Below are 27,500 nucleotides of genomic sequence, written 5' to 3'. Positions count from 1 at the left end.
TTTTTTTTCTTGGGGAAGCAGTTTCTTGCTCAGGTGTACTATGGATTGTGTCTCCCTTGTTCCTCAGTTTGCATCACCATGGCCGCAAGTCTTGTGTCAGAGGCATCTGTGAACACCATAAAAGGTTTGTCAAAGTCAGGGCTTACCAGAACTGGGTATGTGCACAGGGCTTCCTTCAGTTTCAAGAAAGCCTGTTGACCTTGTTTGGACCAGAGTACCTTGTCTGGCTTACCCGTTACATTGATCAGTGATGTAGGCAGTCAGACTATTAAAGTGAGGGACAAGCCTCCAGTAATATTCTGCCATTCCAATAAAGAATTATACATGTTTTCTTCCTGGGGAGTGGGACAGTTCTAACTTGTCAGCCATTCTCTCTTACCCGCACTAATTAATTTATGACTGTTGCTAAATAAGAAATTAAGGAAGTTTCTTTGGGTCGGGGGGGGCAGCCTAGATCTAAATTCATAGCTTACCTTACTGCTCTTTAACCTTTAAACTGATTTTACATTTCCATCAAACTACTTTTTCATTTACTATTGAAAAAATTAGTTTTTAAAGGCCCAGATCAAATATGGGCGTGTATACTTCACACAAACTATGTGTTTATGCAGCCTAATGTACAAATAAAAGAGATAGAAACAGGAAAGCATTTGATGTTAAACAATACTTCATTATAGAATGTACAGATAGGCACAGAAACTTTACAAATATTCGTGTGTGTACAAAATTGAATGATTTGGAGGATACTAGTAAGGCTGGTAAAGGGTGGTGAAGCACTGTAATGGGTTACCTAGGGAGGTGGTGAAATCTCCTTTTTAAGGTCAGGCCTGACAAAGCCCAGGCTGGGATGATTTAGTTAGGGACTGGTCCTGCTTTGAGCAGGGGATTGGACTAGATGACCTCCCGAGGTCCCTTCCAACCCTGATATGCTATGATTCTATTACTCTACCTTTATAGGAAGTATCCAGATTAGTAATTTGAGGGTGGTGGCTTGAAATGGTTAGTAATTTACAGAAAAAAATAGATACATAGAATTACTTTCCATAAAAAATGTAGATGAGAAGCTCTTCCTAAGAGTGCAGGAAGGCAAAAGAAATAGAGGGAATGTACACAGGCAGTCAGTGAATTTAATATGCTATTGGGCAAAAAAAACAGTAGCAAATAAAAGAAAGTATGTGCTTGTCTACATGAACAGTTAGTCTGCAGCAAGCTGGTGTATAAATCATAGCAAATAGTTCATAGGAGACTGAAAATCTTTGAAAAAGCCCAAGACCATATGGCTCTCTAGTCAAATTCTTTAAAACTTGTAGACAAAAATGTATTCCTTTATTAGGTATCATTTTTGCTGCAATTCCAGAATAGGATAGCCTGCTAATATGGTAGCTTGCTGCATTCTTTGCATTGATATAAAAGGAGGTCTAATCCATGTATGACCACTGAACCTGTTGACCAATTTCTCTTTTAAAAGTAGACATTAAATTGTGCTAAATATTGGCAAATTGAATGCAGGTTGTAATCAAACAATCAATACATAAAATCATGCAAGCTTTATTACTGTAAGGCAATCTCCAAATAATCTGTGAAGAAAACTGAATTGCATCGCCTTTGTCCCAATGAAGAAAACAGGAATTTTGCTATAATTTGATGCTGGCAAGTCTTTTGACTGGGTTGAGTGTCTGTGGATTTGACCTTATATTTAGAAAATAAGTGAATGCTTTCTACTTAATCTCAAGAGCTAGCATTCTGATAAATGGCTTCCTTGCTAAGAGCTAGATTGTGTTATCTGTGCAAAGTCAGAGGCAAAATGGAGCCACATCCTCAAGTGGAAGTACTGAGAGAGACTGTCTCAGAAGGCACAATTTTTCCTAATTTTTCCTGGGCTGCTTGGTGTTACACAGAGGGTTTGTGCTCTACTCCTTCTGCTGGGTGGCACAGATTACTTCCTCCAGTGCTACATGATCCTCCCTCCTCCTTGCCTCTTTTCTAGCAATTTGCTCTTTGAAAGACTCCCGGGGCATTATTACCTGCCCATAGTGACAGCTCTTGTGATGCACTTCTCCTCCCCTACCCAGACACAGGTTGATCGAAATCTTGTCCTGAGGAAATTCTTCTTAAAAAAAAAAAGAGGAGGTCTGTGGTCACCACTTTAACTTGCTTTTGCAACAGAGCTGCTAGCCAGAAAGGCAAGAACCAAAATGAAAATTATAGGAACCAAAACTAAACTAAAATGTAAATTACAAAAACCACAGAGCAAATATGCATCTATATAGATAAGACAATATATCTCCTGCAACCTGATGTTCTTCTTCAAGTAGTGTTCCTATGGGTGCTCCATTCTTGGTACGCCGGCACACCTTGTGCCTTTGATCAGAGGTTTTTCGCAGCATTGTCCATTCAGCCCATGCATGCATGTTACTACTTCTTGTGCTTGTCATAAACAGATAGTTAAGGGTTAATGTCTCTCTTACCTGTAAAGGGTTAACAAACAGGACCCAAACACCTGACCAGAGGACCAATCAGGAAACAAGATACTTTCAAATCTAGGTGGAGGGAAGCCTTTGTTTTGTGGGTTTTGGGTTTGTGCGTTGTTCTCTCTGGGTCCTGGACGGGACTAGAGGTGCAACCAGGTTTCTGCCAATCTCCCTGCTACAGTCTCTTATGTATTCAGAATAGTGAGTAAGTAAAAAGGCGGTTATAGTCTTTTAACCTGTTTTTCTTTATTTGCAGATGTGTACTTGCTGGAAGTAGCTTAAATTGTGTTTCAGCTGGAGAAAGCTTCTTTCTATTGTCTATAAGATATAAAAACCCTGTATATTTACCATCTTGATTACAGAGACAATTTTTATGTTTTTCCTTCTTTATTAAAGTTTTCCTCTTTTTTTAAAAAAAAATCTAATTGATTTTTTTGGTTATCTTTTGTAAGACTCCAGGGAAAGGAGTCTGCACTCACCAGGGAATTGGTGGGAGAAAGGAAAGGGAGGAGGGAAGAAAAACCTGCTCTCTGCGTTTATCTCTGTATCTCTCTCCAGGGAGGGAGGAAGGGGGAAGGTAACATTCCTCTCGGGGTGGTGATTCAAGGAGTTGAATCACGGTGGTATCCTAGTGTACCCAGGGTGGGAAAGAGCTGGGAGAAAGAAAGGAGGGGGAAGGGAAATAGTTTATTCCCCTTTGTTGTGAGACTCAAGGAATCTGTGTCTTGGGGGTCACCAGGGAAGGGTTTTGGGGGACCAGAGGGTATCAGGCCCTGGAATTCCTGATTGGTGGCAGCGCTACAGAATCTAAGCTGGTAATTAAGCTTAGAGGACTTTAGGCTAGTACCCATATCCTGGACGCTAAGGTCCAGAGTTGGGAATTATACTATGACAGTGCTCCATGCCATTGCAATTTAGCACTGTGTGGGCTAACCATCCGCAGTTCCTTTTCAACCGTCCCAGCTTGAGGCCGAGCCTTAGCTAGTTGTCCAAGTGGTGAGCAACAGATACTCCGATTGCATCCATTGTTTTGAGGAATCTCAAATTTCCCAAAAGTGTAACTTCTGTCTGGCGTTAAACTCTAGAGCCAGAAAGAACAGGAAGATAAAACTTTGAATCTTTATGATGGAGTGTTCACTGCATCTGGCTGCTGACTGAGGTCAGGATCCCCCCATTTGAGGGTCTCTGAGAATGTCAGAATGCCTCTTCTGTCTGAGTGGCATTCTTTGAGTGCATCTGAGAAGCCCTAAGATTCCACTCATAAGTCTTTCATACACCATTCCCCGAGTTCTCCATGTCGAGAGTCTACCTCAAAGAAGTCTTTAGCTCTCTTGGATCCCATCAGTCTCTGACATGGTGCCCATGAGGCTGTTGATTCCTCAGGTACTGAGAGCTCTTCCAAGCCTAAGGACCCTAAGGCAGGGGCAGGCAAACTTTTTGTCCTGAGGGCCAGATCAGGTTTCCGAAATTATATGGAGGGCCAGTTAGGGGAGGCTGTGCCTCCCCAAACAGGCAGGCGTGGCCTGGCCCCCACTCCCTATCCAACCCCCCCCCCGCTTCTCACCCCCTGACGGCCCCCCCAGGCCTGCCCCATCCACACACGCACACCCCATTCCCTGTCCTCTGACTGTCCCAGGAACCTCCCCCCAACTACCCCTCACCGCCCCATCCAAACCCCCTCCATCCTGACTGCCCCCCGGGGACCCCTACTCCCATTCAACCCCATTCCCTGCCCTCTGACCACCCCGACCCCTATCCAAACCTGTTGCCCCCTGTCCACCACCCCTAAACTCCCCTGCCCTCTATCCACCCCATCCCCTTACCATGCTGCCTGGAGCACCAGTGGCTGGCGGTGCTACAGCCGTGCTACCTGACTGGAGGCAGCCACACAACCACGCAGCACAGAGCACTAGATCAGGCCGGGTTCTGCAGCTGCGCTGCCCCAGGAGCTCACAGCCCCACTGCCCAGAGCATTGCTCTGGCAGCAGAGAGAGCTGAGGCTGCAGGGGAGGGGGAACAGCAGGGGAGGGACTGGGGGCTAGTCTCCTGGGCCAGGAGCTCAGGGGTCAGGCAGGAGAGTCATGTGGGCTGGATTTGGCCCGTGGGCTGTAGTTTGCTCATCTCTGCTCTAAGGTATCGGGCTCCGAGAAGCCATCAGTACCAACAGCAGGCTGTGGTGGCAAGAAGAGCTATATCACAGTATTGAAAAAAAATGCTTTGGCTCCATTCAGATTCTTCCCAGAGTGTTCAAAACTCACAGTATTATCCACTCCTTTGGTTACCATTACTTCAGCTCAAGCCAGGGACATGGTACTAACAACATACTCGGTACCACTGGAATTCCAGTTTCCCTGAATTCCCTTAAAGTGTCAGCAGCTCCTGAATCACCATTGCTTGTTTCCAACCTCTTCTCAGTACTGGAAACATCCAGATCTCTGGATACCCAGAAAGCGTTCAGCTCCCCAGATACCCAACCAGTACAAATGGTGGTACCTCAAGCTCCTTCTTCTATCACACCATTACTGAGTGACTTAAAGGAGGATGATTCTGATGAACACTCTGCCTCAGTCTCCCAAATATCTGTGCAAGGCTCTTCACTCTGCCCCATGAAGGCTGTTTTCCTGAGGTCACTTGTGATAGACATCCATAGCTACCATACTGCTGGGGTGAGCACCTGTGGGTTCCACCACCTATGTCATATGCGCCAGCCCGTTGTCCATACTGGGGACCCTGGGGAGCTTATCACTATCAATTCTCTAGGGCCTCAAATTCTGCCCTTCATAGAGACAGGCAACCCTTCTCACCTTCCCTTTCCAAGAACCTGGAGCCTCAGGAAGAGACTTTTGAGGAGCAAGAGGCCAAGACTGACGAGGTGGTCTCTCCAACTGCAAACCTCTCTTCTTCATCCCTGGATGAAGCTGTCCTGCCACCACCATCCCTGGCTCATAATTTTAAGCTGTTTCATGATCTCATCAGAAGAGTGGTTTAATTCTTTACAGATCCCCCTCAAGCAGATTGAGGAGCTGCATCATAAACTGCTTGAAAACCTCCCTACTGCCTCCTCTGCCCATATTGCCCTGCTAGTCAATGAGGCATTCCTGGATCCTTCAAATATCATCTGTCATACGTCAGCCTCAATTCCTCCCATGTCCAAGAGGGCAAACAAAAAATATTGCATTGCTTCTAAGGAGTCAGAATTTTTATTTTCTCACCCATCTCCTAACTCCTTGGTAGTTGAGGTGGTTAACGAATGAGGAAGGCAGCGCCAAGTTAAATCTATGCCCTATGATAAAAATCTTAAGTGCCTCCATCTCCTTGGTAGAAAATCTTATTTTCAGCTACTTTACAGCTTAGAATCACCCATTACCAGGCCTTAATGACAAAGTATAACAACACAAACTATGCTAAGCTGAACTCCCTTATTGAACATCTGCTGGCAGAGCACAGAGAGCAGTTCCTGGAAATTATTGTAGAAGGCCAACTCCTCACCAGAACACCTCTGCAGGCTTCTTTCAACTTTGTTGATACTGCCGCTTGTTCGCTTTTCCATGACAGTAGTTATGAGGAGGGACTTCTGGCTTCAGTTCTCTGTAATATCAAAGGAGGATCAGAATAAGATAGATGACCTTCCTTTTGACAGTATTAGGTTATTTGTTGAAAATACAGATGAATCTCTGCACACGTTAAAAGATTCCAGGGCCCTTTATGATCTACACATCAGAAGAGAAAATTTATTAGGTCTCAGACTGTGCAGAGATTTCATTCTACCCTGTTCCCAAGCTCGCAGAGGCCACATGAACTTCACTGCAAAAGGTAGACATTCCAGAGGAGAAAACCACCCACCTCCCAGCCTTCAACTTCACAACCTTCCACCTTGAAACAACAGTTTTGATCAGAAGGTCAAGGTGGTGAGTTCCCATCCCCTTTCATACCAGCTGCAACATTTCACCTGCTTTCCTCCCTTTGGCAACTGCCTTTACCACTTCTGCCTTTACCACTTTTGGTGAACACTTCCACAAGGTATTCCATCGATTTCAATTCTTTCCACCCACCAACTCTCCTTCTCCATCCCTCTTCAGGGTCCTTTCCCATGAGAACCTGCTATGGCAGGAAATAGATTCTCTTCTACACCTGGGTGCTATCAAATCAGTTCCCACACAGTAAAGAGGGAAGGGGTTTTACTCCAGGTATTTCCTGGTCCCAAAAAAGAGCAGAGGTTGGGGACCCATCCTAGATTTAAGACTACTTTGTGAAGGCACAAAAATTGAGAATGGTAACATTTGTAGCTATAATCTTGTCACTGGATCAAGGGGATTGGTTCTTGACCCTTGACCTTCAGAATGCATATTTCCACATTGCAATCCACTCATTCCACAAACGATTCCTACACTTTACTGTAGTCCTTTTGGCCTATCGTCCACCCTGAGGGTCTTTTCAAAGTTCATGTTGGTAGTAGTGGCACACCTCCACAGGAATGCTATTTTGGTATTCCCTTACCTAGAGGATTGGCTTCTGAAAGGACACTCCTTGGAGTGACTTCACAAGCAATGTACAGGGCCATACTGGTGCTGAAACTGAACATTCAGAAGTCCACCTTGACCCCTGTGCAAGAGCTGGCATTCATAGGGGCTCATTTTGACTCAGTAGTAGTGGGAGCCTTCCTGCCAATGCACAGATTTCAGTCCTTATCCAACTTAGTCAGTATGATTCAGATCAGTCCTCAGATCCCGGTCAGGAACTGTCTCCAACTACTGGGGCATATGGCAGCTGGCACTTTCATTCTAGATCATGCACAACTGCACATGCAATGCCTTCAAGGGTGGCTCAGGACAATTTATTCACCAAGCAGACACAGTCTAAACATACTGCTTTCCATACCCACTTTTGTAAAGAACTCTCTCAATTGTTAGAAATACACTCACAATGTGCATGAGGGAGTCCCCTTCACCTTCCCTCTCCCAATGACTGTCATAATAACAGATGCTGCCCTGTTGTACACAGCTCTGGGCAGGAGGATGCCCCAAGAAGCCACTCTGCACATCAGCCTCCCAGAACTCAGAGCATTCAGATACATCTGTCTCCAATTTCTGCCACTGATCAGAGGCAAAAACATGAAGGTCATAACAGACATGTCATGCATGTTTTATATAAACTGGCAAAGGGGAGCAAGTTCACCCTCCCTCTGTGCCAAGGCTATAAAGCTTTGGAATTGGAGTATATGCAATCAGATTGTTATTGCAGCAGCTTACCTTCCAGGAGTGACCATGGACAGACTCAGCAGGCACTTCTCTCAAGGCCATGAGTGGGAGATAGGGAAGTATAGTGGAATCTATGTGTTCCAACAATGGGGCACTCCTCAGGTAGACCTTTTTGCCACAGCAATAATAGGGAAATGTGCTCACTTTTGTTCCAGAGCCAATCTGTGTCACCAATCCCTTAGGAATGCCTTTCACCTATAATAGTCACCAGGTCTTCTGTATGTATTAGAATATCAAAGTTGGAAAGGACCTCAGGAGGTCATCTAGTCCAACCCCCTGCTGAAAGCAGGGCCAATCCCCAGACAGATTTTACCCAAGTTCCCTAAATGGCCCCCTCAAGTACTGAACTCATAACCCTGGGTTTAGCAGGCCAATGCTCAAGCAACTGAGCTACCCCTCCCCCTGACTTCACTGATATACAAAGTCCTACTCAAAATAAGAGAGGACAAAGCCAGAGTTATTGTGATTGTTCTGATATGGCCAGACCAACATGGTTTCCTTACCTGATACAGCTGGCAGTATTCTCCCTGATCACCCAAACACATTGCAACAACCTTATTGCTGCTAGACATACTGTCCTATATTCTATACGAGAGACCTTGGAGTTATCGCTGAGCCTCATTAGAGTTCATCTGGCTGCCATCATGGCCTTCCATTTTCCAAAAAAGGGTTTACACTGTATTTGCCCACCAAGGAACAACAAGATTTCTTACAGGTGTGGGCAACCTTTTTCCATCAGTTAAACGCCTTACTTATTGGAACCTCAGTTTGGTTCTCAAATGCCTTACTTCACCACTGTTTGAACCTGTGGCTGCCTGCTCACTCCTTTTATCGATGAAAATGGCATTTCTAGTTGCCATCACATCAGCTTGACAAGTGGAGAAAATAAGGTCTCCTATGGCATATTAACGATTCCCAATATTTTTCAGAGATAAAGTTACATTACGACCAGCCCCCATATTTTTGCCAAAAGTACCTTCTCATTTTCATATTAATCAGCCCATACAGCTCCCTGTCTTTCACCATAACTCTCACCAGGATAAAGGGGAGGCCTTGGTCTACATGGCTGATGTCAGGAGATCCAGGGCCTTCTACCTTGATAGGACTAAACCTTTCAGGAAGATTTCCAGATTCTTTGTCTCAATTGCAGACAAAACAAAAGGAACTGCAATCTCTAAATGGAGGTTCTCTAGGTGGAAAGCTGACTATATTAGCAACAGCTGCCCATCTTGTAATTTCAAAGCACCCACTGACATCTGAGCTCACTCTCCGAGATATATTTCCACCTCCACAGCTTTTCTTAAGAACATTCCTATCATTGAAATATGTAAAGCCACAACTTTGGCTTCTCTGTGTACATTTGCTGAACAGTGTGCAATAATTCACAACTCTACTTCCGACAGTGTGTTTGGCTCAGCTGTACTTTCTTCCATACTGGATTAGACTCCGAAGCCCCCGCCTCTTTAAAAGGGGAACTGCTTGGGAGTTACCTAGAGTGGAGCACCTAAGCAGACACTACTCAAAGAAGAAGACGTGGTTACTCATCCTATGCAGTAATTGCAGTTTTTTAAGATGTGTTCTTCTATGGGTGTTCTGCTACCTGCCCTTCTTTTCCTCTTCTTTGGAGTTCCTGGTCATGAAGCTTTGTAACAGAGAAGGAACTGAGGATAGTTAGCCCACACAGTGCTATGTAGCAACAACATAGAACATGAGGTGAAGTAACATGCATGCACAGGCTGAACAGACATGTCTATGAAAATCTCCTATTGAAGGTGCAGGTGGAGCACCCAGAGGGAGATACGTCTTAAAGAACTGCAGTTACTGTATTTTTCTTCTCCAAGAGACTGTTGTAGCAGTTTTTGCCCAGTCTCTATTATAAAATAAATATTGTTTTAAAAAGTTAGCCTGCAGAAAATGCTGAGGTGAAGGGGTGTGGCCTAAGCCTCACCCCATGTCAGTATGTAGTCACCTAAGGCCTGGTCTACACTATGAGTTTAGGTAGAATTTAGCAGCGTTAAATCAAATTAACCCTGCACCCGTCCGTACAACAAAGCCAATTACTTTGACATAAAGGGCTCTTAAAATCAATTTCTGTACTCCTCCCCAGTGAGGGGAGTAGCGCTGAAATCAACATTGCTGGTTTGAATTAGGATTAGTGTGGACGCAATTTGACGGTATTGGCCTCTGGGAGCTATCCCACAGTGCACCATTGTGACCGCTCTGGACAGCAATCTGAACTCAGATGCACTGGCTAGGCAGACAGGAAAAGCCCCACAAACTTTTGAATTTCATTTCCTGTTTGACCAGCGTGGAGCGCTGATCAGGACAGGTGAGCATGCAGAGCTCATCAGCACAGGTAACCATGCAGTCTGAGATTTGAAAAAGAGCTCCAACATGGACCGTACGGGAATTACTGGATCTGATCACTGTACGAGGAGAGGATTCCGTGCTAGCAGAATTGCATTCCAAAAGATGAAATGCCCAAACATTTGAAAAAATCTCAAAGGGCATGATGGAGAGAGGCCACAATAGGGACTCACTACAGTGCCGTGTGAGAGCTAAGGAGCTCACAAGCGTAACAGAAAGCCAAAGAAGCAAATGGATGCTCCGGGGCAAAGCCACAGACATGCCGCTTCTACACTGAGCTGCATGCAATTCTAGGGGGGGGCCGCCACCACTACCCCACCCCTGATTGTGGATTCCCAGGAGGGGGTATTCTCAGCCATGCCTGAGGATTTTGCAGACGGAAAAGATGAGGAGGAGGAGGACGAGATTGTGGAGAGCACACAGCACACCGTTCTCCCCAACAGCCAGGATCTTTTCCTCAGCCTGACTGAAATAGCCTCCCAGCCCTCCCAAGGCGGTATCCCAGACCATGAAGCCAGAGAAGGGACCTCTGGTGAGTGTACCTTTGTAAATATAAAACATGGTTTAAAAGCAAGTGTTTTTTAATGATTAATTTTCCCTGAGGACTTGGGATGCATTCGCAGCCAGTACAGCTGCTGGAAAAGTTTGTTAACATGTCTGGGGATGGAGCGGAAATCCACCAGAGACATCTCCATGAAGCTTTCCTGGAGGTACTCCAAAAGCCTTTGCAGAAGGTTTCTGGGGAGGGCAGCCTTATTCCATCCTCCATGGTAGGACACTTTACCACGCCATGCTAGTAGCATGTAATCTGGTATCATTGCATGACAAAGCCTGGCAGCATATGGTCCTGGTGTTTGCTGACATTCAAACAACATCCGTTCTTTATCTCACTGTGTTACCCTCAGGAGAGTGATATCATTCATGGTAACCTGGTTGAAATACGGGAATTTAATTAAGGGGACATTCAGAGGTGGCCATTCCTACTGGGCTATTTGCCTGTGGCTGAAAAGAAATCCTTCCCGCAGATAGCCAAGCGGTGGGGGGCATTGGTGCTGAGCTGTTCACTTTTGGCTAGCAGAGATCTTCCCTGATACCAGCCATGCGGTGGGAGGGAGGGGTAAAGCGATCATCCCAGAGAATTGGATGAGAGGGGTAGTTTGGTTTCTGCTGCTGCACGTTAACATGAAAACCACAACACTCAATGGGCTTTGCTTTGTGTGAGAAAGGAGGGCGCTGCTTTTATGAAGGTTGCAGAAGCCAAAAGACAATGGCTTACCATGGCCGCATGCAAGCCAAATTCCATTACCCTGCCTGTGTCTGTGATCTCTAACACCAAAGCCACAGGCCCTCAATATTAAGATGCAAAATGCGACCTTGTACTGAAATCACATGTGCTATGTAAGGTGAATAGTGTTGTTCATCGTAGAAGAGTATAAGCATTGTTCTGTAGAATGTATCTTTTTAAATACTTCTCTCCCTTTTTCCCTTCCTCCGTCCTGAAGGCTATCTCAGATAAGGCGGCAAAAAAATGCACACAAGATGAAATGTTCTCTGAGATCATGCAGTTGACCCGCAATTAAAGAGCTCATCTGAATGAGTGGAAGGACAGAGTATCACAGTACAGGAAAACAACCAATGAACATGAGGACAGGAGGGATGAGCTTGAGGACGAGGAGGCTAACGTGAGAACAGGAGGGATGCTCGAGATGAGAGGTGGCGGCAGGAAGATCAGAGGAGGCAGGATGCAACACTGAGGTTACTGCAGTACCAAACGGACATGCTCCGGCGTCTGGTGGAGCTTCAGGAATGGCAGCAGGATCACAGAGTGCTGCTGCAGCCCCTGTTTAACCACCCTCCCCCTTTCCCAATTTCAATAGCCTCCTCACCCAGATGCCCAAGAATGTGGGGGGAGGAGGCTCCGTGCGCCTACCACTCCACCCCAATGGCCAGCCCAAGCAACAGAAGGCTGTCATTCAACAAGTTTTGAAGTGGCCTTTTTCTTCCCTCCTCCCGCACGCCACCCAGGCTATCTTGTCAGTTCTCTCCCTATTTTTATAATCAATTAATAAAAATACTTGGTTTTTAAATGATAGTGACTTTATTTCTTTTGCAAGCAAGCTGTGATTGAAGGGAGGACGGTGGGTGGCTTACAGGGAATGAACTGTCACACAGAACTGTCACACCGTAGCCTGGCCAGTCATGAAACTGATTTTTAAAGCTTCTCTGATGCGCAGCACTTCCTGGTGTGCTCTTCTAATTGCCTTGGTGTCTGGCTGTGCGTAATCAGCGGCCAGGTGATTTGCCTCAACCTCCCACCCCGCCATAAACATCTCCCCCTTACTCTCACAGAGATTGTGGAGCACACAGCAAGCAGCAATAACAATGGGAATATTGGTTTGGCTGAGGTCTAAGCGAGTCAGTAAAGTGCACCAGCGACCCTTTAAATGTCCAAATGCACATTCTACCACCGTTCTGCACTTGCTCAGCCTATACTTGAACAGCTCCTGACTACGGTCCAGGCTGCCTGTGTATGGCTTTATGAGCCATGGCATTAAGGGGTAGGCTGGGTCACCCAGGATAACTACAGGCATTTCAACATCCCCAACGGTTATTTTCTGGTCTGGGAAGTAAATCCCTTGCTGCAGCTGCTTAAACAGACCAGTGTTCCTGAAGAAATGAGCATAATGAACCCTTCCTGGCCATCCCATGTTGATGTTGGTGAAACGTCCCTTGTGATCCACCAGTGCTTGCAGCACCATTGAAAAGTACCCCTTGCAGTTTATGTACTAGCTGCGCTGGTGCGCCAGTGCCAAGATAGGGATATGCATTCCATCTATTGCCCTACCACAGTTAGGGAATCCCATTGCAGCAAAGCCATCTACTATGGCTTGCACATTTCCCAGAGTCACTACCTTTGGTAGCAGCAGCTCAGTGATTGCTTTGGCTGCTTGCATCACAGCAGCCCCTACAGTAGATTTTCCCACTCCAAATTGATTCCCGACTGACCAGTAGCTGTCTGGCGTTGCAAGCTTCCACAGGACTATTGCCACTCACTTGTGAACTGTAAGGGCTGCTTTCATCTTGGTATTCTGGCGCTTCAGGGCAGAGGAAAGCAAGTCACAAAGTTCCATGAAAGTGCCCTTACGCAACACTATGCAGTTCCACCAGTCTGTGCTTTTTTCCCAGGCCCAAATCGGCATTCTGCGGCATGAACTTGCTCCACTAACACCATGATCTCCAAAGCACCGGGGCCCGTGGTTTGAGAGAATTTTGTGTCCATGTCCTCATCACTCTCATTGCCGCTCTGCCGTCTCCTCCTCCTCACCTGGTTTTGCAGGTTCTGTTTCAGCATAAACTGCGTGATAATGCAAAGGTGTTTACAATGTTCTTGACTGCTGTGTTGAGCTGAGCAGGCTCCATGCTTGCCATGGTATGGCGTCCGCACTGAAAAAAGGCATCAAACAATTGTCTGCCATTGCTCTGACAGAGGGAGGGGCGACTGATGACATGGCTTATAGAGAATTAAATTCCACAAAGGCAGAGGCTTTGCATCAAGGAGAAACACGAACAACTGTCACACAGAATGGCCCCCTCAAGGATCAAACTAAAAAGCCTGGGTTTAGCAGGCGGTTGATTTCACGGAGGGAGGGGGGAAGTAAATGAATATAAAACAAATCTGATCTATTTCTTGTTTTGATCCACTCCATCTATCTTTTACATCTTATGCTGACAGCAGACGGTATAGTATGACTGCTAGTCATCATCATCTCCAGGGCACTTAGCAGAAGGTGCTGCATTAAGAAAGCCATCGTCATCTCCTAGCTACTCACCAGAAGATGCTGCATTATGACTACTAGCCCTCAACATTTCCTGGGCCCTCTGCAGAAAATGGGAAATGATCTGGCTGAGTCACTCTCATCTCTCTATGATGACGATGGCTTTCAGTCCTAATGCACCATCTGCTGCCAAAAGGCAATGAGCTGCTGCTGTGTAGCAATGCAGTCCCACGTCTGCCAGCACCCAGGAGACTTACGGTGACAGTCAGATATGCGGGCTCCATGCTTGCCGTGGTATGGTGTCTGCACAGGTAACCCAGGAAAAAAGGCACGAACGGTTGTCTGTCATTGCTTTCACGGAGGGAGGAAGGGAGAGGGAGGCCTGACGACATGTACCCAGAACCACTCGCGACAATGTTTTTTTGCCCCATCAGGCATTGGGATCTCAATGGGCAGTGGAGACTCCGGGAACTATGGGATAGCTATCCACAGTGCAACACTCCGGAAGTAGATGCTAGCCTCGGTACTGTGGACGCACACCACCAAATTAATGTGCTTAGTGTGGCCGCATGCACTCGACTTTATATAATTTGTTGCCAAAAACCGAATTCTGTAAAATCAGAGTAATCCCATAGTGTAGACATACCCTAAGACTGGGCCAGCAGGAGGAACCTATCTCCACCTAAACTATTTTTTGTGAGCAATGACAGAGGTGGAGGAAGGGTTTTCATATGTTTCCTTCATCACTTATATTTCTAGTTATAATTTTTGTCACATTTTTTTAAATAGTAACTTGTGGAGTAACTGATTTATAGAGAATTTGATTCCTGATATCTGAAAGTTTACATAGTTTGAATAAAATTAAAAATATATACTATAAGGATAAGTAGGGAAAAGCTTTTAATTTCCGAATGGAAGGAAAAAAAATGAAGTGAAATAATATGCACTTCATCCTTCAAGCTTATAGAAACTCAATATAAAATACAATTAATTATAGGTAGGGCTGGTAGGTTGCTTAACATTTCCCATTGTAAGACCATGGTTTCAATTGCGTATAACTTTTCCCTTAATTTTTATCCAAGTGGTTAGAGCACTCACCTGGCATGTGAGAGAGCCAGGTTCAGTTCCCCTCCACCTGATGTGAAGAAGGATTCAAACTTGGGTCTCCACCTCACAGGAGCATATCATAACCACTGGACTTCGGGGTATTCTACAAGTTCTCTCAGTCTCTCCTGTTAGGCCAGGAAGAGTGTTAGAGTGACTCTGCATGTGGTTAGGTACTTTACTGAGAGGTAGGATCTCCATATCAGGTTAAATGAACCTGGAAGTTATGAGGGGGTTAGCACCATCACTTCCTCCTCTGGCCTTTTTGTGTGGATTTAGGTTTGCTCAGAGAACACCTACTGGATCATGCCCCACAGGTGAGATGGGTGCGGGAACACCTAGTTGGAGGATCCCACTCGGGGTTAGGCATGTGATAGATGCCTGGGTGCTTGAACTGAGGTATGTGTACACATGCTCACTGGCAGAAACTTTGGCACCTAGGGAACTTTAATAGTGGAAGTGTAGGTGCCTACAGAATTAGGTGGCATCAGAGCAGGGGTTTTGAGGATCTCAGTGGTCCTAACTGTTGGACTTAGGTACTTAAGCCCTTTTATGGACCTAGCCCTTACTGATTATCTTCATACCTCTCTATTAGCTCAATGTGAAATTCCTCCTTGTGCCCAGGGACAGCACAAGAACTGCATTACTTATTTACCTAAACCCTCCTTTGAGGACTTAAGTGATGCATTAAGGCTTTGGGCTGTCCCTGTACACAGGGTAAATGTCCCCCTTACACAACATCCCTTAGGGTTAGAGTGTAATCTTACAGCTGGTCATGAGTAAAGGGCAGGGTGTAATTGTGCTATGCCAAGAGCAGACTGGGACTGAGAGTCACAGTTCAGTGCCTGTTTCCAATTTAGTCTGCAGGGGAAGTACGCAGTGCTAGCTCTTCTCCCGATGCAACTTCCCTTCCCTTTCACCCACTCTTTGCCCAGCTGTGCAGAAGGGGGAGTAGCAACATAGTGACAGCAGCTGCTCTCAGCCCCACTTCCATCCTGCAGTGCCAGACATGAAATGTGTGAGCACATAGTAAGGGTCATGCTCTAGCCCTTAATTATAACAATATTAGATACACCTCTGCCCCGATATAACACTGTCCTTGGGAGTCAAATAATCTTACCGCGTTATAGGTGAAACCGTGTTATATTGAACTTGCTTTGATTCACCGGAGTGTGCAGCCCTGCCCCCCCCGGAGCACTGCTTTACCGCGTTATATCCAAATTTGTGTTATATCGGGTGGCATTATATTGAGATAGCGGTGTATATGGACTTTAGTAAGGAAGAAAATGGAAATAACACATAAGGTAACTTCAGTTACTCTGGTTGCTGAACTTAGTATTTTTACTCCAAATAATTTAAATAATTGGGAAAGCAGCTAGTAGAAAGTGGCATACAATACTGCAGTAGCTTCTCTGAGAATGGAGAATGTATTCTACTAAATAAACAGGTAGGGCTTTCATATGTTTCCTTCATTCTTATGTTTCTAGTTATAATTTTTGTCACATTTTTTAATTAGTAGCTTGTGGAGTAACTGGTTTAGAAATAATTTTATTCCTGAAATTTCAGTGGAAAGGGATTACAGACACAATATGTGAAAGTTTACATAGTTTAAATAAAATTGAAAATATATGCTATAAGGACAAGTAGGGGAAAGCTTTTAATTTCCAAATGGAAGAAAAAATGAAGTGATATAATATGCACCCCTTCCTGCAACTTTATAGAAACTCAATAGAAAATACAATTTCTTATAGGTAGGGCTGGTAGATTGCCTCACTCTTCCCATTATAAGACCCTGGTTTCAAATGCTTAAAACTTTGACAAAATTTAATCATTTGGGCTGAAATTTTCCATGCCAGGTATCCCTCTCAGGTTGAATTTGTTTAAATTTTTTTCACTAAAATAATTTAACCGTTTCCATGAATGAGACTAGGGAGAAATGCATTGTTTTGCCCATTCTGGTGGCCTTTTCATTGAACACTGAAATGGGGGCCCTGTAGAAAAAATGCTCTGTGACTGTGTAATTAAAGACTGCATCAGAATGCATATGCACAAGGGGGCTGAATTAAGAGTCAATCTTAATTGTGGCTTTTCCTAACTTTGAAGTGTTTGACTTTACATTAAAAGACAATTAAAGGTGACTTTTTTGTATGCAATAGAAATTATATATAGATGCTGCTATACCCCTGTAAGGCTGTAAGTGTAGGTTTTATTGATTTTATTTTAACTAGTAAAGCAACTATTCTCTTTTGAAATCTGGGCATATGCAAACTTTAAAATATTAAAGTTAACTGTTCTGAGCTACATGTGCAAAAAACCTCTTCATTTGGTTGCAAAGGAAACTTATATTCCCCTTATTAGAAAATGGGATTTCAAACTGAATTGAAAATGTAACTATAGCTTTTGTTATGGTGAGAGCTGTAATAATTAATGGACTTCTATATACACACACATACACATAGTAATTGATCTTTGGGATTGAATCTTCTAGATTTTCCAGAATTCTGAATTGTTATTAATAAGTATTTACCAGTCCTCACTATCTCCTTTTGAGTTGTTTATATAATTGTTAGACACTCACATTAAACAGAAGACAAAACTACAGTATCTTTCTTTCACCTGCTATTTCTGAAATAATTCTCTATATATTATTAAAAAGCCTATTTAGCAACAGTGCATGTATATTCACTGCATGTGAAGAAGGCTCCAGAGGAATCTCAGACTCATGGGGATGCCCTCCTCTGCTCTGTTTGTTCTTCCAGATCATTAAGGACCAGAAGCTGATGGTGATAGTTGGAGGGATGCTGCTGATTGATCTTTGCATCTTGATTTGCTGGCAGGTTGTGGACCCCTTGAGAAGGACAGTGGAAAAGTACAACATGGAGGTATGTCACTAAGACTAAGTATCAATATCTATAGTCCCATGTCTGCTTCTGTAGCTTTCATTGGGTCTAGATAAGGATACATGATAATATATTAAAACAGACCAAGTAGAGGTTTGTTATTGTTTTGTTTTTAATAAAGTAAAAATGAAACTACAGAGAAAATCCTAGCTGCATTCTAAATAAGGTGATGCATCTCTGTCACTTCTAGAGATTTTAGATGCAATAATGCTGTAAACACAGGAGATTTCTGTAATAAGAATCTATAACAGATACTCTTGCAATAAATAATAGATTACAGAATCCATTAGGCAATTTCAGTAAGAACACATTCAAGACATCTGCGGAGAGGTCATTGCTTAGACTGCACTATTATTGCAGATGTTCAGGAATTATATTTCCTATATCTATATATATTTCTCACCTGTAAGACCACCCCAGTGCACCCCATCCCACCCTACTCCCCCACCGCGCACACACTAATTGCTCCTATTTTGATGTAATTCCTGGAAAGGTCATGATGAAGATTGTAATTGTCTGGCGACAACAGCATAATACCACTTTGTGATATTGTTCCTAGAATTAGAACATTTTGAAAGTAAAAGGAATGACCACAAGAAATCACATAAAGTTAATGAAATACCCTATCTATGTGCACATCAGCCCTGTACCTTCACATGGCATACTACATACTTCCAACATGGAGACTGATGCCAATTAATCCACAATTGATTTTGTGGTCATCAATATTTGGTTATCAGTGAGAAGAACAATATTTTTATCACCAGTGCTGCTTACTATCTGCAAAAATAAGTTTGTCATTCTATTCTATACTATAACATTTTATTCCATTATTTCTATATTGCACCAGCATTTTTGAAAAGGGGTTTGGGTTTATTTTGGGGATGACTTATTTGCACTGGGTTTTCTTAGGCAAATACATTTTTAAAACGTATGTGTAGTGGCATGGTTATCCCGCTCCTGAAATAAGAGGAGTGAGAACAGCTGGGGAAGGCTGGGAGGGGAAGCAGCCACAACTGTGACCAACTCAATTAGGGCTCCGCTGGACCTGATAAGAGGGCTCTGGGCCAAAAGCTGGAGGAGTCTTTCTCCAGCCCTAGAGGGAGAAGGACTAGCTGCCTGAGAGGAAGGTACCTGAACCAGAGCAGTGCTGGGGAATAAGGCAAGGGAGCTAGGGAGCTCCAGCCTGGTAAACCCCCAGGCTGCAAGCCTTGATGAAGGCCTTTGAAGCTGTCAAGGTTCCTTCCCCACTCTGAACTTTAGGTACAAATATGGGGACCTGCATGGACACTTCTAAGCTTAATTACTAGCTTAGATCTGGTACACTGCCACCATCCAGAAGTCAGTGTCTGGAATCCTGTTCCCCCCAAACTCTCCCCTCCCTGGGTGGCCTTGAGGGACTTCACCAATTCCCTGGTGAACACAGATCCAAACCCCTTGGATCTGAAAACAAGGAAAAATCAATCAGGTTCTTAAAAAGAAAGCTTTTAATTAAAGAAGAAAGGTAAAAATCATCTCTGTAAAATGAGGATGGAAAATACTTCACAGGGTAATCAAATTCGTATAGCCCAGAGGAACCCCCTCTAGCCTTAGGTTCAAAGTTACAGCAAACAGAGGTAACATCCTCTCAGCAAAAAAGGACATTTACAAGAGAAAACAAAAATAAAACTAATCTGCCTTGCCTGGCTGTTACTTACAATTTTGAAACATGAGAGACTGATTCAGAAAGATTTGGAGAGCCTGGACTGATGTCTGGTCCCTCTTAGTCCCAAGAGCAAACAACACCCAAAACAAAGAGCACAAACAAAGACTTCCCTCCACCAAGATTTGAAAGTATCTTGTCCCCCTGTTGGTCCTCTGGTCAGGTGTCAGCCAGGTTCACTGAGCTTCTTAACCCTTTACAGGTAAAAGAGGCATTGACCCTTAACTGTCTGTTTATGACAGAAGCTGTATCTCTGCAGCCCCAGTATGAAGAGGTACTGGGGCTGCAGAGATACAGCTTGGAAATAGGCAGAGGCAGCTGGTCCTAACCCTTTGCCAATGATGAGTGGTCATTACAGACTGCAGTCTGCGCCAGTGGGTGGGGGCTAGATCATGACTGGCAGCAGCCACTGAGGCAAGGTGGGTTTAGAGGGTTGGAAGTTCCCCTGGGTAGGGAGACCCAGAGTGTGGGGGTAAAGGGCACCGGGGTCCAGGAGGAACACAGGGCCAGCAGCTGGCGAGACACTGACCTGCAGAGGGTGCTGCTTATGCTGGAAAAAAGCTAATTCCCAGATAACCAGGAGGAGGTGCCACGCCGGTGAGTCTTTGACCTCGCTCCAATATGCCATAGCAGTGTCTCCTAAACAGTGAGATGTGCCTTCCAAGGGACACTCCAAAGGGTGCAAAATTGTTCACCAGTGTTTGAGGTTTGTTTTTTTCAAAGTTAGTCTCTAGCTGTTATGGTTGTGGAGAAGAACTTGAAAGTGTGATTGAAATTAAGTGGTGTGGAGATATCTTCCTGAATTTGCAGAGAGCCTGAAACAATAGGTCTGTGTCACTGTTGAGTAATAATATTGTAAACATGAAGAGTAATGTTTATGTCAGTTTTAAATAATAACTTATATTTGAGCAATACTTAGCATCCTATATAAATGTATATATTATCAGTTCATAAAGGACAAATTTAAGGATCTGTTTTTAAAATATAATTTCATTTCATTAAAATCCTAACATGAGTAGGCCTTTAACAATACAAGCTGGAACTGAAACGGGACATAACTGGCTTAATATTTTCTGAGGGAGGTCTCAGCTTTCAATGTTTGGAAAATGCTGTGCTTAAGGAAATATAGATAACACTTACTACAGCTTTCTGCAATGGAGTCTCTTAGATTGTGAGCTTTTGGGGATAGACATCACCCTTTTTAACTGTTTTTTTGGAAAGTGCCGATGGTGTATTAGGTACTTCTGGAAATAAACTATTGCTGAATTGAAATATGTCACCTTGTGGTGTAGCATAACTTTATGAAAAGTGGTCACAAACAATTAACATGGACTCTAAAGCTTTTCACTGTCTTGCTTATTTCACAAAATATAGTTTTAATAGGATTTTCTCCCCCAGAAAGTAGGCTCAGAATAAGTAAATGTCACTTTAGCCAAGGAAAAGGGTATTGTTGTGAGTTTGCGTGTAAGTGCTGGTATAACTACCAAGGTTTCAGGCATCGTTCAATTCCAGGCGTACAAAGGCTTTGTATCACATAAATACATACTTTATTATGAACTGAAAATGATAACTGATGTCATTCATTTCAGTGGGTATTTGTGCCTTTGATCCTTTTGACCTCTGCCATGAGTTCATGTCCTAGCACAGCAGGCAATAACAGAGATTAAGTGTACAGACTAATAACTCTCAGATATTAGTGATGTTAGAGATAGAGTTTTCCTCCCTCTAGGGAAAAGATTAGTAAATCATCTACAACCCAGTCTGTGTAATTCAGTCCCAGTTAACATAAGCAGGAGGTGGCTCTTGAGCACCAACAGCTGCAGCCTCTCTCACTCTGTTTCTCTTGCCTTAAAGAAGCAGAGTACAGGAAAAGATCAGAAAAGCGACTTTGAAAAAGGTAATTACGGGTCAAGTATAAATCTGAGGATGGGTGACAGGGGATGGATCACTTGATGGTTACCTGTTCTGTTCATTCCCTCTGGGGCACCTGTCATTTGCCATTGTCGGAAGACAGGAACTGGACTAGATGAACCATTGGTCTGACCCAGTATCCTGTTCTTCTGTTGTATCACCTTCAGTTAATCAAGCTCTCTCTGTTTGATCACTTATTGTTTCCCTGATTTGTTCCTACTTCATAAAACATTCATGGGTCAGCCTTTTGTAAAATACATATAAAAATAGGGAGGTGTGTGTGTTAGGGTCACGGATGTGTAATCACACACAGATGCATATCCCTAATTGTTTACAGGCAGATGTTGAAATTGAGCAATTGTTGTGGTATTGTTGCTCTCTAGTATTTTCTCTCAATGTTGTTTATTTGTTCTATATTTTAAGATACTAAAATGTAATTGATAACTTAAGTGGGTTATATAGAAAATAATTCATGAAAACCTGACTTCTGGGTGGGCATACAGAAATTCATTTTTTCAGTGCATCTGTTATCAGTCATTCTGCTCAGTATTTTTAGTGCCCCATGGAGCTTTAATATTAAATAGAAGCAGCTAGAGTTCATGTAATTTTAAGGCTGTGAAATCAATCACTCAGATCAGGAAATCTAAACATTCTTTTCCACATTAACTCAGACACATTGCATATCCTATACATTTCATGATATGCATTAATAATATAAGAAATAATACTGTAAACTGTTTTTAAGTTCCTTATTCTAGAACTAAAGGGCTTGTAGATGAACAAAGGTGGTGCAAGCTCCGATGGGAAATTGAGGCTCTTCTAAACGAAACTTAAAAAAGAATGTCTGCCCTTTTGGAGGAAAAACTAGCAAACCCACTTCAAGGTGACCTCATATTGTGTAGCTCAAATGAAGCTTCTCAGGGGTTGTCAATGCACTGTCATCAAAGAAACTTGCAAGATCATGACTGGTATTTTCCTAATAGTAATCTCATTTCTACCACACTGATGAGAATCTTTTACCCTTTTTCTGGGAAAGACAACATTTTTTTAAAGAAATTCCTGGATAGATGTAGTGTATCCAGGGCAGCATAGAGTACCAGGATCTCCACTGTGCATTTAATCTGCCTTGGAATCATCAGAACAGCCGTATAAATAGCCTTGTATGCAGCATGCTCTTCCACTGTTGAAAGAGGCAAAGATGAGCATTTGGAACTGGCCTTTATATTACTTTCCCTAGGTTATATAGGGTCTTTCATGGACAATTGTGTGTTTGATGTTATCAGGACCTCAGATCAGGTGATGGTTTAATTAACTATAACGAAAAGATTGTTGTGGCTTAAATAATAGTTAGCTGACCAAACACCCAGGGCGAGCCTCTGGACTTTTCCAGTGAATGGGATTTTCTTCTTCAGCTGGTAACCACAAAAGAGCTAGCCAGCTGTCATGGAAAACTGAGCACTGGCCTCTCCAAGTCTGAGACATGTGGGTTGCACCTTGCTTCTTGCAAATGCAAGAGACAGCTCAGTCTTGTCCGTGAGAATCCATGGCCTTCCACATTAATTTAGAGTCAGTGGTTAGGCAAACAGAGTATGAATAATTTGGGCTCCCTCAGGAATGTCTCCCTGCATTTGCCCTCCAGTTACATATTGGATGACAATTGGTGGTCCGAAGGGGTCAAAGCCTTCCTTTGTGAGCTGAGTCCCACAGAGGAGCACCATCCAGAAAGATGGATCAGTTTCCAGATCAGGACAAAAATGTTCCCCACCAAGAGACAAAAGAAACCAAAAAATCCTCAAAGGGCAGATAATGTAAGAAAAAAGCCAGGAAACACCCCAGAGGCTCATCCTCTTCCACTACCTCTAACTCCTCCTGTGAGGAAGGGGAATTCTTAGGTTTGAACCATGGTAACCTCAAGCCAGAGAAGCAAGAGAGATGCTTTCCCTCAGATGTGAGACACCATTAGCAGGAAGGTGGTGGTCACCTTTGAGATCGTGCAGAAAAGAGAGGATGAGTGAGTGAATTTCAAGGGCAAATATCTTATTTCCAAGGTGTGAGAATTTTTACCATTCCCTTGCCAACTTTCCCTGCACAAAGTGAGTATTTTCCCAGAGACCTTGCAGAAAGTAGAACAGAGGTCATTCTTAGAAGCCAACTGAAAGTTTGTCAGCAGAGCTCACAGCTTTTCTGGCAGTAACAGTTTTCACCAGAGACACAATATCCAGATGCAATGATTTATACTAGATCCTTGGAATCATAATAAATTTACGCTGATGCTAAAGAAAATATCTGTCTATTGTGCTCATGGTAGAGATGTACATGGATTTCATGAGACTGGCCAGGAGGCTCATGACAGCAAGCTGTGTGGCTTAAACTCTGGACTATGGATAGTTACTCCAAACAAATCCTCTTGCCTCAAAATTCTCATGTGAAAGCCTGTTTGGGAAAAAGCTTGATAGCGGTGGCTGACGATTCAGATTACTCTTTTCTAGACCAAGCCACTGGCTTGACAGCAATCATGCCTGACTCTACCCAGAAATAGGCCTGGAGGCAAAATATCCCAGTTCTCAGATACATGGTTCCAGTTGGCCTTGGACAAGTAGGCAAAAGAGATTGTGTGACATGCTACTTTTTAGAACTTCAGGCACCACCACATGCTTTCTTTATTCTCTCTCTGGCCTTGATGGATGATGAGAAATCTCAAATTAGCCTGAAGGAGATCTTGTAACTACTAGAACTAGGGATAATAGAACTTTTTTCTCCAGAAGAAAGGTGCTCAGTGCTCTACTGCTTCTCCACAGTAAGAAAAATATCAAGAGTCAAGTTCTCCTTTACCTCAAAAGTCTGAGCAGTTTAATGAAGAAGATAAACTGGTCAGGGAGATTTTAGGTTCTGCTGTCATTACAATATCTCCAGACCTTCTGTAGGCCTGGCAACATATTATATGCACATAGCCATCAGACTCTGTCATTGACAATTTCTCTGGCTCACTTGTGGAAAATAATGACTCACTGTATGACATGTTACCTCCTCAGATGATTCTCCATCAGCAGCATCTTCACAAAGGTGCTGATAATAGACTCATAGACTCTAGGACTGGAAGGGACCTCGAGAGGTCATCGAGTCCAGTCCCCTGCCCTCATGGCAGGACCAAATACTGTCTAGACCATCCCTAATAGACATTTATCTAACCTACTCTTAAATATCTCCAGAGATGGAGATTCCACAACTTCCCTAGGCAATCTATTCCAGTGTTTAACTACCCTGACAGTTAGGAACTTTTTCCTAATGTCCAACCTAAATCTCCCTTGCTGCAGTTTAAGCCCATTGCTTCTTGTTCTATCATTGGAGGCTAAAGTGAACAAGTTTTCTCCCTCCTCCTGATGACACCCTTTTAGATACCTGAAAACTGCTATCATGTCCCCTCTCAGTCTTCTCTTTTCCAAACTAAACAAACCCAATTCCTTCAGCCTTCCTTCATAGGTCATGTTCTCAAGATCTTTAATCATTCTTGTTGCTCTTCTCTGGACCCTCTCCAATTTCTCCACATCTTTCTTGAAATGCGGTGCCCAGAACTGGACACAATACTCCAGTTGAGGCCTAACCAGCGCAGAGTAAAGCGGAAGAATGACTTCTCATGTCTTGTTTACAACACACCTGTTAATGCATCCCAGAATCATGTTTGCTTTTTTTGCAACAGTATCACACTGTTGACTCATATTAAGCTTGTGGACTACCATGACCCCTAGATCTCTTTCTGCCATACTCCTTCCTAGACAGTCTCTTCCCATTCTGTATGTGTGAAACTGATTGTTCCTTCCTGGGTGGAGCACTTTGCATTTATCTTTATTGAACTTCATCCTGTTTACCTCAGACCATTTCTCCAATTTGTCCAGATCATTTTGAATTTTGACCCTGTCCTCCAAAGCAGTTGCAATCCCCCCCAGTTTGGTATCGTCCGCAAACTTAATAAGCGTACTTTCTATGCCAACATTTAAATCGTTGATGAAGATATTGAACAGAACCGGTCCCAAAACAGACCCCTGTGGAACCCCACTTGTTATACCTTTCCAGCAGGATTGGGAGCCATTAACAACTACTCTCTGAGTACGGTTATCCAGCCAGTTATGCACCCACCTTATAGTAGCCCCATCTAAATTGTACTTTCCTAGTTTATCTATAAGAATATCATGCGAGACCATATCAAATGCCTTACTAAAGTCTAGGTATATCACATCCACTGCTTCTCCCTTATCCACAAGGCTCGTTATCCTATCAAAGAATGCTATCAGATTAGTTTGACACAATTTGTTCTTTACAAATCCATGCTGGCTATTCCCTATCACCTTACCACCTTCCAAGTGTTTGCAGATGATTTCTTTGATTACCTGCTCCATTATCTTCCCTGGCACAGAAGTTAAACTAACTGGTCTGTAGTTTCCTGGGTTGTTTTTATTTCCCTTTTTATAGATGGGCACTATATTTGCCCCCTTCCAGTCTTCTGGAATCTCCCCCATCTCCCATGATTTCCCAAAGATAATAGCTAGAGGCTCAGATACCTCTTCCATTAACTCCTTGAGTATTCTAGGATGCATTTCATCAGGCCCTGGTGACTTGCAGGCATCTAATTTTTCTAAGTGATTTTTTACTTGCTCTTTCCTTATTTTCTCTTCTAAACCTACCCTCTTCCCGTAAGCATTCACTATACTAGACATTCCTTCAGACTTCTCAGTGAAGACCAAAACAAAGAAGTCATTAAGCATCTCTGCCATTTCCAAGTCTCCCGTTACTGTTTCCCCCTCCTCATTGAGCAGTGGGCCTACCCTGTCCTTAGTCTTCCTCTTGCTTCTAATGTATTGATAAAAAGTCTTCTTGTTTCCCTTTATTCCCATAGCTAGTTTGAGTTCATTCTGTGCCTTTGCTTTTCTAATCTTGCCTCTGCATTCCTGTGTTATTTGCCTATATTCATCCTTCGTGATCTGACCTAGTTTCCATTTTTTATATGACGCCTTTTTATTTTGTAGGTCACGCAAGATCTCAAGGGTAAGCCAAGGTGGTCTTTTGCCACATTTTCTATCTTTCCTAACCATCGGAATAACTTGCTTTTGGGCCTCTAATAGTGTCCCTTTGAAAAACTGCCAACTTTCCTCAGTTGTTTTTCCCCTCAGTCTTAATTCCCATGGGACCTTACCTATCAGCTCTCTGAGCTTACCAAAATCCGCCTTCCTGAAATCCATTGTCTCTATTCTGCTGTACTCCCTTCTACCCTTCCTTAGAATTGCAAATTCTATGATTTCATGATCACTTTCACCCAAGCTTCCTTCTACTTTCAAATTCTCAACAAGTTCCTCCCTATTTGTTAAAATCAAGTCTAGAACAGCTTCCCCCCTAGTAGCTTTTTCAACTTTCTGAAATAAAAAGTTGTCTGCTATGCAGTCCAGGAACTTATTGGATAGTCTGTGCCCCGCGGTGTTATTTTCCCAACATATATCTGGATAGTTGAAGTCCCCCATCACCACCAAATCTTGGGCTTTGGATGATTTTGTTAGTTGTTTGAAAAAAGCCTCATCCACCTCTTCCACCTGAATAGGTGGCCTGTAGTAGACTCCCAGCACGACATCACCCATGTTTTTTACCCCTTTTAGCCTAACCCAGAGACTCTCCACACTTCCGTCTCCTATGTCCATCTCCACCTCAGTCCAAGTGTGTACATTTTTAATATATAAGGCAACACCTCCTCCCTTTTTCCCCTGTCTATCCTTCCTGAGCAAACTATACCCATCCACACCAACATTCCAGTCGTGTGTATTATCCCACCAAGTTTCAGTAATGCCAATAATGTCATAGTTGTATTTATTTATTAGCACTTCCAGTTCCTCCTGCTTATTACCCATACTTCTTCTTCGAGTGATTGCTCATATCCATTCCAGTTAGGTGTGTGCGCCGTGCGTGCACATTTGTCGGAAAACTTTTACCCTAGCGACTCAGTGGGCCGGCAGGTCGCCCCCTAGAGT

At 43.5% G+C, this 27,500-nt stretch overlaps 1 protein-coding gene across 1 annotated transcript in view; it reads left to right on the top strand.

Annotated features, from left to right (window-relative positions):
• GABBR2 (gamma-aminobutyric acid type B receptor subunit 2) overlaps positions 1-27,500 on the top strand; it is a 930,408-nt gene that overhangs the window by 649,249 nt on the left and 253,659 nt on the right. The window contains exon 13 of the mRNA XM_030551629.1: positions 17,736-17,858. Coding sequence (XP_030407489.1) covers positions 17,736-17,858 — 123 coding nt within the window. The remainder of the gene's footprint in view (positions 1-17,735; positions 17,859-27,500) is intronic.

The sequence above is a fragment of the Gopherus evgoodei genome, chromosome 2 (genome assembly GCF_007399415.2).
Source record: "Gopherus evgoodei ecotype Sinaloan lineage chromosome 2, rGopEvg1_v1.p, whole genome shotgun sequence".
NCBI classification, from domain to species: Eukaryota; Metazoa; Chordata; order Testudines; family Testudinidae; genus Gopherus; species Gopherus evgoodei.
This window is presented reverse-complemented; position numbering and strand designations above follow the sequence as displayed.